Below are 13,480 nucleotides of genomic sequence, written 5' to 3'. Positions count from 1 at the left end.
AATAAGCAGGGGTCAGACAAGGGTAGCATCTTTCTCAATAACTGTAGAGTCTGTCACACCATGGCATCCCAGGAATTCTCTACCCCCTAGGACTATGTTTTTTGTGTGCATTTTTATTTATTTATGCCCATTTTAAGGTTACTGGAAAAACTATAGATTCCTTTCACTAAATATGACAATGCAGAAGTCAGTATACAGTGAATTTCATATACATTTATTATTCATTTCCACAACATGCTTGGGAGTAAAATACCTGTGCTGTATTGACTGAATGTGCTGTGCGTATTCAAAATCAGTCCACAGTCAAATTACTGTAACTTTCTGTCTTCAGTGTGCACTTCCGTAGTGACAACATTATGGTATACTGCATAGCAGGTTCATCAGAGTACAATATTATAGAACCCTATGGTGATTACATACAATGACAAGACCGGTTTGGATGTAAATCTATAGAGATAGCTAAATGTTTAGCATAATATATGGTTTACTTCCACATGCCTTAATTAGTGTTGAACGAACTAAAACAGTAGAACTCCGTTTTGGGTCGAACTTTGCTAAAAGTTCAGTGTACTCCTAAATCTTTGACAACTCATCTCGGCTGAACTCACTAAAATTCTTCTTTCTTTTTCTTTTAAAAGAAGGAAAAAGAAGAAAAACAGCCCTTTTCCTTATGCCCTTTTTCCTTCTTTTTTTTCTTCTTTGTTCTTTCTTCTCCTCCTTTTCCCTTCTCATTCTTTTTGTTCCTTCTTCCGTTTTCTTTTTTCATCTGTCTCCCTAGGCAATATGGGAGAGCGTTAACTAGAAAAAAGTATCAAATACTGTAAGTAAAGCCAAGCATTTCCAAAAAAATGTTTGACCTTTTTAGATCTACAGCAGGTTTTTAAGAGGGCGAGGCCTCCCCAGCCTGACAGATTTATATCTAATTTATGCCAGAAATGAACATAAATCATGAGTGTTGATTTTTTTTTAAGTTCTTGGATGGCCCTAGACGCACATGGTGAATGAAAAAGGGGGCTTCTTTTTATGCATTAGGCCTGTCTTGCACAATCAGGAGTCATATTAAGACTGGAATTCGAAATACCAGTCATAATAAATTTCCCCTAATATGCCAGCTTTCTTCTCCTACATATGGATAGTGGTCTAACCTTAAAGTTTAACTGACTTTTCTAATAACATTTCAGAATCAACCAATGTGTGGGTGTACATGAGGAATAACACTATTTTTGACCATTATATGACTTGTATATAGCACTTATCACCATTTTTCTCCTCAGCAGGCTGAATGTGTAATTCTCAGTTATATATGTGCTGGTGGGAGGAGTCTAGCCATGTGGTTTTCTATATACTGCACATGGAGAAATCTGCAGATTGGGCTCCTTAATTGTCTGAAGCACACACAAAGACATAACAGTATGGAAGAGAGTTAGCAGCAGTACTGAGCAGTATAGGTGTTATTTCAGTAGCTGTAATTCATTCAGAAGTTAGCTGCTGGCATATCTGTGCCACCTCCTCCTTTCCTCCCCTCCACTCTCCATAGATTTCTTTAGGCAGCAAGAATCATCACACTTTCTATTCCCTATCTTGTTATCTCTGTTACTAGAGCTGGGTATCACTTGACGACAGGTAGGGGACAATAGATTAGAAGGAAGTAAGATAAGTATTTTTCAGCACAAAAACTGGACAAGATGAATAAAGTGATTTGCAGTATTTCTAGGTAACATATTGACTATCATATAAGCACAAGTTGTTTGAAAAGTTAGTGACCATATAAAACTTCACCATCCATAACAAATGTTCTTGACCTATTTTTATTGTTGCTGTTCTTTGTCGATGAGCATTTATAAATGTTAATACTTTACTTTTATGTCTGTTTTGTACTGTGAATATGTCGAATACAGGTGTTCTTTCTGTATGTATCCTACAATCTAGTTTTCTAGCAGGGGGCTCAGGTCTCAGGTTACTAATATTCCCACCCCGCTACTGCAGGTTGATAATGCAGACTGTTTACTTACCTTCACTACAGGGCAATGTTCTCTCTGTAACTTAAGTATTGCATGATTTTTCATACCCACTCTTGAGCCAGGATATCTTACTGTACCATGGTTGATGTAGCTTGCGCCTACATTTTTCCTTCAGTATCTTAATTTATGCATAAATCATAGCTATTTTATTCACAATGTATGATTGTTGTTATAGCCAACTCCTGTGGTATGGTTTTTATATATTTCTAGTCTTATATCCTTTGTAATGTTATCCTTTGCTTTTTTGTTTGTTTCAGTGTACATTTACAACACTTGTTATACTGGAAAAAATTAATCAAAACAAAACTAAGAAAAAAACGAGAAATAACAATTGGTATCTAACCAGAAACCACTGATTTCTGAACTGCACACAAACCAAAGGAAACCTGAAGAAAATGTATTAACTAAACATGATCCTATTCCCTGATTTAATCATAAACTGGTAGTTGGAAGGGACCTCCAGGGTAATCGGGTCCAACCCCCTGCTCAGTGCAGGATTCACTAAATAATACCAGGCAGATGTTTGTCCAGCCTCTGTTTGAAGACTTCCATTGAAGGAGAACTCACCGCCTTCCGTGGTAACCTGTTCCACTCATTGATCACCCTTACTGTGGAAAGTTTTTTCTAATATCAGTTATATGTTTCATCCCATTGCTTCTAGTCTTTCCTTGTGCAAAGGAGAATAGGGTTGATCGCTCTGCACTGTGACAGCCCCTCAGATATTTGTAGACAGCTATTAAGTCTCCTTTCAGCCTTCTTTTTTGCAAGCTAAACATTCCCAGATCCTTGAACTGTTCCTCATAGGACATGGTTTGCAGACTGCTCACCATCTTGGTAACTCTTCTCTGAACTTGCTCCAGTTTGTCAATGTCTTTTTTTAAATGAGGTGCCCAGGACAGGACACAGTATTCCAGATGAGGTCTGACTAGGGAAGAGTAGAGGGCGATAATTACCTCATGTGATCTAGACTCTATGCTTCTCTTAATACATGCCAGAATTGTGTTAGGCTTTTTTGGCTGCTGCATCACATTGTTGACTCCTATTCAGTCTATGATCTATTAGTATACCCAAGTCTTTTTTACATGTGCTCCTGCTTAGCCCAATTCCTCCCATTATGTATGTGCTTTTTTGATTGCTCTTGTCCAAATGTAGGACTTTGCATTTCGACCTGTTAAATAAATTCTGATAGTCACCACTAGAGATGAGCGAGCATACTCGTCCAAGCTTGATACTCGTTCGAGTATTAGGGTGCTCGAGATGCTCGTTATTCGTAACGAGTACCACGCGGTGTTCGGGTTACTTTCATTTTCTTCCCTGACAAATTTGCGCGCTTTTCTGGCCAATAGAAAGACAGGGAAGGCATTACAACTTCCCCCTGCAACGTTCAAGCCCTATACCACCCCCCTGCAGTGAGTGGCTGGCGAGATTAGGTGTCACCCGAGTATTAAAATCTGCCCCTCCCGCAGCTCGCCACAGATGCATTCTGACATAGTTCAGGGAAAGTGTTGTTGATGCCGGAGCTGCTATAGGGAGAGTGTTAGGAGTGATTTTAGGCTTCAAGAACCCCAACGGTCCTTCTTAGGCCATAGAAATCGCAGATCGCACCTATGTGCGATCTGCGATTTCTGTTCTCTTCTCTATATGCGCTCAATGGGGCCGGCGGCAGCAGCGCCAACCCCATTGAGAACATATAGAAGACAAATCATTCTTCTCTGCCACAGCTGTAACAGCTGTGGCAGAGAAGAACGATGTTTGCCCATTGAATTCAATGGAGCCGGCAATACAGCAGGTTCCACTGAAAGCAATGGGCTGCCGGCGATCGCGGGATGAATTGTCGGGAAGGGCTTAAATATATAAGCCCTTCCCTGCAATTCATCCAGAAATGTGTTACAATAAAAATATATACTGGCGTATAAGGCGACGGGGCGTATAAGACGACCCCCCAACTGTCACCTTATGTGCCAGGAATACAGTGGAGCAAAGAATAAAAATCATTACTCACTTCTCCTGGCGTTCTGCGCCGCTGCTGCAGGCTGTCGCTCCCTCCTGGTCCACGGCAGAGCATTGCTTTCTCTACGAAGGGCTTTAAATCCCCGCCTCCAGAAACACACGTGCCTTCAGCCAATCACAGCCAATGACAATGATGTCATTGAATGGCTGTGATTGGCTGAAGGCACGTGTGTTTCTGGAGGCGGGGATTTCAACCACTGCGTCCAGAAAGCAATGCTCTGCCGGGGACCAGGAGGGAGCGACAGCCTGCAGCAGCGCCGCAGAACACCAGGAGAAGTGAGTAATGATTTTTATTCTTTGCTCCACTGTATTCCCGGCGTATAAGGTGACAGTTGGGGGGTCATCTTATACGCCCCGTCGCCTTATACGCCGGTATATATTTTTATTGTAACACATTTCTGGATGAATTGCAGGGAAGGGCTTATATATTTAAGCCCTTCCCGACAATTCATCCCGCGATCGCCGGCAGCCCATTGCTTTCAGTGGAACCTGCTGTATTGCTGGCTCCATTGAATTCAATGGGCAAACATCGTTCTTCTCTGCCACAGCTGTTACAGCTATGGGAGAGGAGAACGATCTTTATGCTGACAGTGGGGGAGGGGGGGGGCTACTCTTGCCGCTATTGTGGCTTAATAGTGGGACCTGGGAACTTGAGATGCAGCCCAACATGTAGCCCCTCGCCTGTCCTATCCGTTGCTGTGTCGTTCCCATCACTTTCTTGAATTGCCCAGATTTTCACAAATGAAAACCTTAGCGAGCATCGGCGATATACAAAAATGCTCGGGTCGCCCATTGACTTCAATGGGGTTCGTTACTCGAAACGAACCCTCGAGCATCGCGAAAAGTTCGTCCTGAGTAACGAGCACCCGAGCATTTTGGTGCTCGCTCATCTCTAGTCACCACCAACTGTTCAAGCTTCTCTAGCTCTTTCTGAATCCTATCTCTCTCTTCTCTAGTGTTAGCTATCCCTCCTAGTTTTGTGCCATTGGCAAATTTGATCACTTTTCCCACAATTTCCTCATCCAGATCACTTTTGAAAATATTGAGCAACACTGGGCCTAGGATAGAGCCTTGTATTACCCCCACTTAAGACATTCTTCATGTTATACAGTATATGCAGCCATTTATGACCACTCTTTGAGTACAATTACTCAGCCCGTTACATAATATAAATCTCTACACTTCAGTCTCAGCCTTTATTTTCAGAATATGTTCATTAGCACAAAGCAATGGAACATTTAACCTTAATGAAAACTAACAAGACTCTTTCTACTGACAGGTATTTAAAGCTAAGCATTGAAAATTGCCATCGCACATGGAAAAGTGCATAGCTGCAACAAAGCACTGTCAGCTGGAGTAGTCTAGTGTAATGGCATGGTACTGTCACCAATAGGAACCAGATGTCATCTTTTATGTTGTTGCCCAAAGTATGGAGAGAAAACATGTCAGTCATACTACCCCTTTTCATAATAGTCCACCTATTCTCTATAATTTTGAGTTACCTTATTTAAAAAATACTGCAATGAAAAGCAAATTAAGCTTGTGAAATAAGTAAACATGTATCTACTGTATATATAAAAGTGTGTTTAAAAAGTCCAGCTACTAGAAAACTAGAGATATCTTATGTTAAAGGAGATGTCCCGCGCCGAAACGGGTTTTTTTTTTTTTCAACCCCCCCCCCGTTCGGCGCGAGACAACCCCGATGCAGGGAGGTAAAGAAAGCTCACCGGAGCGCTTACCTTAATCCCCGCGCTCCGGTGACTTCTCTACTCACCGCTGAAGATGGCCTCTTCCTCCGTGGACCGCAGCTCTTCTGTGCGGTCCACTGCCGATTCCAGCCTCCTGATTGGCTGGAATCGGCACGTGACGGGGCGGAGCTACACGGAGCTACACGGAGCCCCATAGAAGACTGCAGAAGACCCGGACTGCGCAAGCGCGGCTAATTTGGCCATCGGAGGCCAAAAATTAGTCGGCTCCATGGAGACGAGGACGCTAGCAACGGAGCAGGTAAGTATAAAACTTTTTATAACTTCTGTATGGCTCATAATTAATGCACAATGTACATTACAAAGTGCATTATTATGGCCATACAGAAGTGTATAGACCCACTTGCTTTCATGGGACATCTCCTTTAAAGTGAAGTTTATGCTTTCATAATAGTCCAACTAACAGCAGTCATTTATCTAAAAGAGTCGAACTAGTCCAGCAAAAGCCAATGAAAAGTTTATTTAAAACTTTGTTGTATCCCCTTTACATGTGTTGGTGCAAACACACTATTTGCTAAGCAATATGCTTTTGGAGTCCAAATTCTTAGTTAGAGGATTAGTCGAGCTCGGGAGAATAACTCTCACCACAGCAACACTTAGCGGGATCAAAGTTATCTGTTTATTGATTGACAGGCAGCAGTCATTATAGGGGCACATGTTTCAATTACAATAATTCAAATCTATTATAATTCATTTATTACCATTGGTCAAAAGAAATATACAAAATATGAATATGCAAGATAAGGAATCTAGCATCTAAAATGCCAGCAAAACGCACGTAGGCGCAGATTTGATCATACATGATTAACTTCTTGGAACAGTAAATCTAAACAATAAGTTTTTACATAGAATGTTTAGGAACATATGTGAACAGCTAGAAACATGTTGGTTTGACCTGCTGGCCATTCTAAATGCCACATAGCTATCTTCTGGATTAAAAGCCTTACAGATTCATTCAAAGCTTATTAAATAACCATTTAAAGGGGTTGTCCGGCCACACGGGGTAAATTTTTTTTATAATGCTGCTGCTTCCCTTTCAGTAAGGATAGTAACACACAGCATACAGGGGCTCAAACCGGCAGGCAGATCAGCTGGAATGTCAGTTTCTTACCTTAGAATCTGATCTTCACTGCAGCTTTCAAAGATGGCGCCTCTGTGCTGCCTTCCCACAATGCTCTGCGCTCTCCCTCTTCTGTGTGCGTGCTCCCGATGGCAGTAAGAGGCATGAAAAGGCAGGATTTCATGGCCTCCCTCAGCTTATGTCCTAGCCCCGCCCATGACACGCCCACCTCTATTGAACTGATCTACAGTCTCTCCCCGCCCCCTGCTGCATACTATACCCAGAGGGGTTGTGGCCAAGGGAGACTGTGTTATACACTCATGGTTCAGGATAAAATCCTACCATGAGTGTAAACAGCAGCACTATGTATAGTGAATGGAGAGAGGCTGGGGAGAGCCCAGAGAGAACTCTCCTGCAGCCCCCCACTGCAAGGCTACCTACTGCCCCCCCCCCCCCCTGCTAAAGTAAAGTAAAACAAAACATTTTCCCACACACACATGCCCCCATAGTGCCCCTCCCACAGCGACCCTCCTCACAATGACCCCCCTACAGTCCCCCCCTACAGAGCCACAAACAGTGCCCTCCACAGTACCCCCTACACATGCCCCCCCACTGTGCCCCCCAGTGTCACCCCTACAGTGCCCTCCAAAGTAGCCCCCCTCCACATGCCCCCCTCATTCCCCCCCTCATTCCCCCCCAACCACAGCATTCTCCACAGTCCCCCCTCAACAGTGCCCCCCCAGTATTCCCCCCCACAGTGCCCTCCACAGTATTCCCCCCCACAGTGCCCTTCACAGTATTCCCCCCCACAGTGCCCTCCACAGTACCCCCCCTACACATGCCACCCCCCCAGAGTCCCCCCCAGTACACTCCAAAGTAGCCCCCCTCCACATGCCCCCCACAGTCCTCCCATCCACAGCGTCCCTATACAGTACCCCCCTGTGACCTCCCCCACAGAGTCCCCCTTTACAGTGCCCACACACAAGTTTACTAACAGCACCCCCTGCCTCCCCCCCTACAAGTACAGTGATACCTATATAAAGATAACACAGGATCCACCATTCACAACAGACACAGCTCACCTCCTCCCCTCCCTGCACAGGCAAGATTATACCATGTGAAAAATTACTGTGACAGCCTCACGCTAACCCACTCAGTGCAGCAAATTACTGTCACAGCCCCCCTCCAACCCCACAGTGACAGACCGCACACCCCACCGCGACAAGTCTATGTTACCGCACACCCCACTGTGACACGTCTATGTGACCGCACACCCCACCGCGACACGTCTATGTGACCGCACACCCCACCGTGACAAGTCTATGTGACCGCACCCCCCCTCCTTCTGTCAGCTGGGTCCCTGCACACCACTAGCACACACACACCACTGCACACCACTAGCACCCCCCCCCACGACTTCTGTCAGCTGGGTCCCCGCACACCACTGCACACCACTTGCACACATCCATCCCCCTGCGAGAGCCCGCCCCTCCACTCCTCCTTAGAGACCTTGGAGATGAGATGAAGAGCCAGCAGCCACACTTCCCCTGCAAGGCAGAACTGAGCTTCCCAGCGGCTGAATGAGGAGAGGTGGGACAAGGCGGGGCTAATGCGGCGTGCCTTAGCCCCGCCCCTGTCCCGCCTCTCCTCATTGAAAATAGTGCAGAGGGGCGGAGAGGAGGCAGAGAGGGGGCGGGAGCTCAGTTCCTGCTCTTCGCTCTTCCATCCTCCCCCCCGCCTGCACACAAGGAGATCGTATATCGGTCCCGGCTGCAGAGAGAAGAACTGAGCATGCGTGGATGAGAAGGGGCTCGTTTCCGCGCCGACAAGAGCTGCTGCAGCCCGACAAGAAGAAGAGAAGATTCTTGTCGTAACCAGGGACGACGGAGGAGCAACACAAGGGGGGGGGGCACCCCTTCAGGTAAGTCCAAAACTTCTGTTTGCTTCATTTTCCATGCACAATGTATATTACAAAGTGCATGGAAATGGGCAAACAGAAGTAATGACATGCAATGTTTCTGGCCGGACAACCCCTTTAATATACATAAATCCTGGAGAAAGAGGACAAATGAATACAGTGAAAGGAGACACACAAGATGGCTACTTGTTTACAAAATGGCTACGCATAGGATAGACATGGAATCATATCCATTTCACTAATACTTGGAATGACTACTAGCTGAGCGGGTATTGAATTTACTAGTGCTTGGCATGCCTTAAGAGTCGTTGATGCATAAATTTACTGAATCTTCGCATTAAACCCATCCATGGTGCCGCATGGATTTTTACGCAACTTCTGCTTCAACTTTCCTCATAAGGACTCAATTGTTGACAAATTAAGGCTACTTGCAGGCGAGGTAAGTGTGCAGATCCCATTTTGAGCCCAGCGGGCTTTAAGCAACTTAGCTATTTGACAAGACGCTCCATGTTGTTGGAAAATAAATTCTCCATCATTAGTTTGAAGCTTCAGAATCAAGGGGAAAAGATGTCCAGCCAAAATGTTTTGGTACATACTGTAGAAGCATTGATAGTATTCACTATGGAACGGAGACCTACACTATTACAGAAGCTGGAGATTTGACTGTCTGAGTTAGACAGGGAAATATTTCTTCAAAAGTTCAGATCACTCATCTACACTCATTGCCAATGCAGAGATCGAAGCTTGACTCGTCACTCCATAATATCAAATTTCACTGACAAGGCTCTCAGTTTTGACATTCCTTAGCCTATGCCAGACGGTTCTTTTTTTGCAGGCTAATAAGTGTTTTTTTTTTCTTTGCCCTGTAGAAGCTAAAGCCTAGTCTGCGTATGATTTTATTGCATGTTATGTTACTTAAGTTCTAGCCAGTAATGGAATTACACTACATTGAAATTGCTGCAACTGACATTCACTGATTCGTCTTGACATTTCTATGAAATGCTCTTCTATCATGGGTACAAATTTTTGATGGTCACACCATTTTTTCCCAACAGCAGTTGAGTGAATTTTTGAACATTTTGAAACCATATCTTGAATTGTCAAACGAGGTATATCTAATGTTTTGGAAATCACATTGAGATTTTCGTTTTTTATGCAATTTTATAATTGCTTCCCTCTGTTGGTCGTGTATAAAAATGCTGTTTGGCAAACCAATAATCAATCCACAAACAATAGTTGGACTATTATAATAGTTCTCAGAGATGACGTTGAAGAACTTGTGGAACCTTTCTATAAATCATATTGTTCTTATTTCGAAACCTGAATAGTTATAGTTTTAGAAAATATAAAGTTTGGATAACTGCCGAACACAACAAAAAATGTTGACTGTTTTGATATCTTATAAGGCCATTTCTCTGTCCTTTGTAGGCTCCATATTTCTGGCCTTCAAACTGCTGGGAACCAGAAAACACAGACTATGGTAAGTATTACTGTGAAGCATTAGCACCATGATTTGCTTAAACATGTTGTTATACTTGTAATCATGAATGTAAGTTATGTTGAGCACTTAAATGCAGAAAGAAAAAAACTGGCTAGAACAAGTCACAAATCCTTACATTAATGTAAATAATTCCACTTTTAGGGTTCTAAAGAACATGAACGTTAGTAAAATCTACAACTGGTGTGTGTTAAAAACGTAAAGATTTGAGTCAAAACATTGCATTGTTTAGGTTTGATTTAATATTACTGTTCTTATACACTCATTGTATCAAAGTGTGTTTATTTGTTTTCAATGCCTGTTTTTACAGCTATCTATCTATGCAAGAGGACCATGCAGAACAAAGCAAGACTGGAGTTAGCAGATTATGAAGCCGTAGGTACACCAAGATCATAGTCTGTAGATAGGAAGCAGAATGTTTTTCAATGTATTTTTGTACTCTTTTGAAAAGTACTTTAAATGTAAAACATGTAGAGCATAAATCACACCATTCAGCGTGTAATTTACGATAATTAGTTTTCTTGATGGATGCTAGACCGTTTGTGTCTCTTTTCTCTTTGGGAAACAGTAAAGTTGTGGTATGAGTGGCATAAGATGTATTCACACATTTTTCCGTCCGATTTACAGACTGAAAAAAATCGTTCTGAAATTGGATGGAAATTCAGTACAATTGTATCTTGTCTCCACCACCAGAATGGGTGGAGACCTAGTGATGGGCTGTATCCGCCCAATGTACGCCCATAAGCTGCTGATTGGCTGCCTGCAGCAAGGTCCTAGCAGCGTGCGGATTTAGTTATGCCTGGTGAAGGAGGTTTAGGGTTAGGGATAGGTTCAGAGTTAGGCTTACAATATTAGCTGTAAAACTTTCGATGTAGTGGGGCCGCAGTTACAGCAAACAATGTAAGCCTTACACAGAAACTAACCTTAATCCTCCATCCCAGCAAAAAATTATTCCTTATGCTGCGAGGACATTGCCGGCCATCTCACATCCTCCCCCCCACCCCACTCCACTCCCAGCCACCAAGCTGTTACCGGGGCAATGCAGACAGTGTCCCCCGTTTCATGGGCACAGTACGAGGACAGGAGCAACAGCTAGCAGAGACCGGGGGTGGTGAGTGGCAGGACCCAAGAGCCCGACGACGGAAGCAAGCTGTGAGCGGTGAAGGGAGACCAGAGTAGTGAGTGGCAGGACCTGAGAGGCCGAGGACAGGAAGTGAGTCGTGCAGCCAATCAGGAACAGGGGGCGTCACCTGACTGACAAACAGCCTTACCCTTGTCAACACCCACCACTTCCGGTGTCGACAAGGTACAACAGTACCCAGAAATTCATTTGAATGGATATATTCACATGGGCTTTTTTCACTTAAACAACCAGTCTGAGTAAAGAAATCGCAGCGTGTCCTGTGTTAGTGTAATTTTCGGGCAAAAATTTTCGGCGGCATTAAAAAAAACAGAAAGCACTCACATCATGCAAATGCGATCCAATTTAAATGTAGGTAAACATGGCGAGCATAAATAAAAAAATGAGAACCAACATGAGATTTTTTTATGCATGTGTGAAAAACGCACGCACAAAAGAAAAAACACAGAAAAATCACAAATGTACATGAGAATTGCAGGAAAATCGCTAGCAAAATTGAAATGATTTATATGGTCCAAATTCGTAAACACCCTTGTGAATAAACCGCAATCCTGTAATTTTACCATGACTCACAGGTGTGGCTGAGTATCTCTAATTTTACATTATGCTCACAACTAGTAGGAATTGAGAATTAAGAGAAAACAGGTAAGTTATATTCAATGAAGGGCGGAGTCACACTAGCGTTTCATCTCCATTTTGGAGGTTTATTTCAATGGGGTTTTTAAAAATGCTAAGCGAACAAAAGCTTTAAGGTTTTTCAACAAACTTTAAGCCTTCCATTTGCTTCGGTTGTTAGATTTCGTGTTAACTGAACAAATAGTGCAGTCTGCAGCGCTCTTTGTTCTGTTTAAAAATGGAAGTATAATGGAGCAGAAGCAAATGAAAAGCTTTCCATTTGCTTTCCCTTTGTAAAGAAACCCATTGAAGTCAATGGTGGTAAAAATGGAGGTGTTTCATTTCCTCTCTCTGCTCCAAAAATAGAACAGAGACAGGAAGTCAAAATGGAGATTTAGGGTGCTTTCACACAAGATGGAATATTTCACAACAGCTTTGTGGTATATTCCATCGAGCTGAATATTCAAACACTAAAATCTGCACTGCCAATGCGCTGACTTAGATGCTGTCAATTTTGCATCGAAATCCGCAGTTTGATGTGAGGATTTTGGTGCGGAATTCCAGGACGGTATATTCCGCACTGCTGATGTGAAATATCCCCCATTGGGTGTGAAAACACCCTAGTGTGAATCCTCCCAAACTCCCCTCTAGAAGTCTACAAATATTTTCATATGCTGATAAGTTTTGGGATTAAAAATATTGAATGATGTTTAGAAAATCCTGTGTAAATTGTAAGTTTGTGCATGAATAGATCAATTTTATTGCAAATCAATTGCAATGAAATCTATTCATATCTTTTTGATTTGGTTCCCAGTGATGCAGAAATTTTACCAGTCTTGTATCAATCAAAAGTAAATTCGTGGTTAATTTAATTTGATGTAAATGATTTTTGCAGCTTTGTTTTTGCCTTTTTTTTGTTAAAAATAACAGAAAAATGTTGTAGAAGAATGTGTCAGAAATGCCACATATGAATAATACTGTAAGCTTTAGAGAAACCTTTCAGCAACAATGCAACTTTAGGGTGTTTTCAGATGAGCGTGTGCGTGCATACGTGCGCATAAAAACAACGCGTCTATTAGAACCATTGGTTCCCTATGGTGTGTTCCCATGTTCATGTTTTACAGGCGTGCATTGATATCAATGAATGGCCAAGCGCTGCCTGTGATTGGCTGAGTGCTGTGACCAATCACTGGCAGTGCTCAGCTGTCATTCAATGACACTGAGCACTGCTTGTGATTAGTCACAGCACTCAGATACAGGCCTTTTGAGCGGGCGGGGATTTTAAATCCCCGGCTGCTGAAAGAGATTCATAGCAAACTTATTACCCACCACCAAGCTGGGTTCTCATTTTACCGACCTCGGAAGGATGGAAGGCTGAGTCAACCTTGAGCCGGCTACCTGAATCACGCGGGGATCGAACTTGCAACCTTCAGGTCGTAGGCAAGAGCTTA

General features: G+C 43.2%; 1 protein-coding gene across 1 annotated transcript in view; it reads left to right on the top strand.

The window, feature by feature from the left end:
* The window catches only part of RGS6 (regulator of G protein signaling 6), a 389,049-nt gene that overhangs the window by 308,786 nt on the left and 66,783 nt on the right, over positions 1-13,480 (top strand). Inside the window, exons 6-7 of the mRNA XM_066608377.1 lie at positions 10,204-10,255; positions 10,584-10,648. Of these exons, the coding sequence (XP_066464474.1) occupies positions 10,204-10,255; positions 10,584-10,648 (117 nt within the window). The remainder of the gene's footprint in view (positions 1-10,203; positions 10,256-10,583; positions 10,649-13,480) is intronic.

The sequence above is a fragment of the Eleutherodactylus coqui genome, chromosome 6 (genome assembly GCF_035609145.1).
Source record: "Eleutherodactylus coqui strain aEleCoq1 chromosome 6, aEleCoq1.hap1, whole genome shotgun sequence".
Classification (NCBI taxonomy): domain Eukaryota; kingdom Metazoa; phylum Chordata; class Amphibia; order Anura; family Eleutherodactylidae; genus Eleutherodactylus; species Eleutherodactylus coqui.
This window is presented reverse-complemented; position numbering and strand designations above follow the sequence as displayed.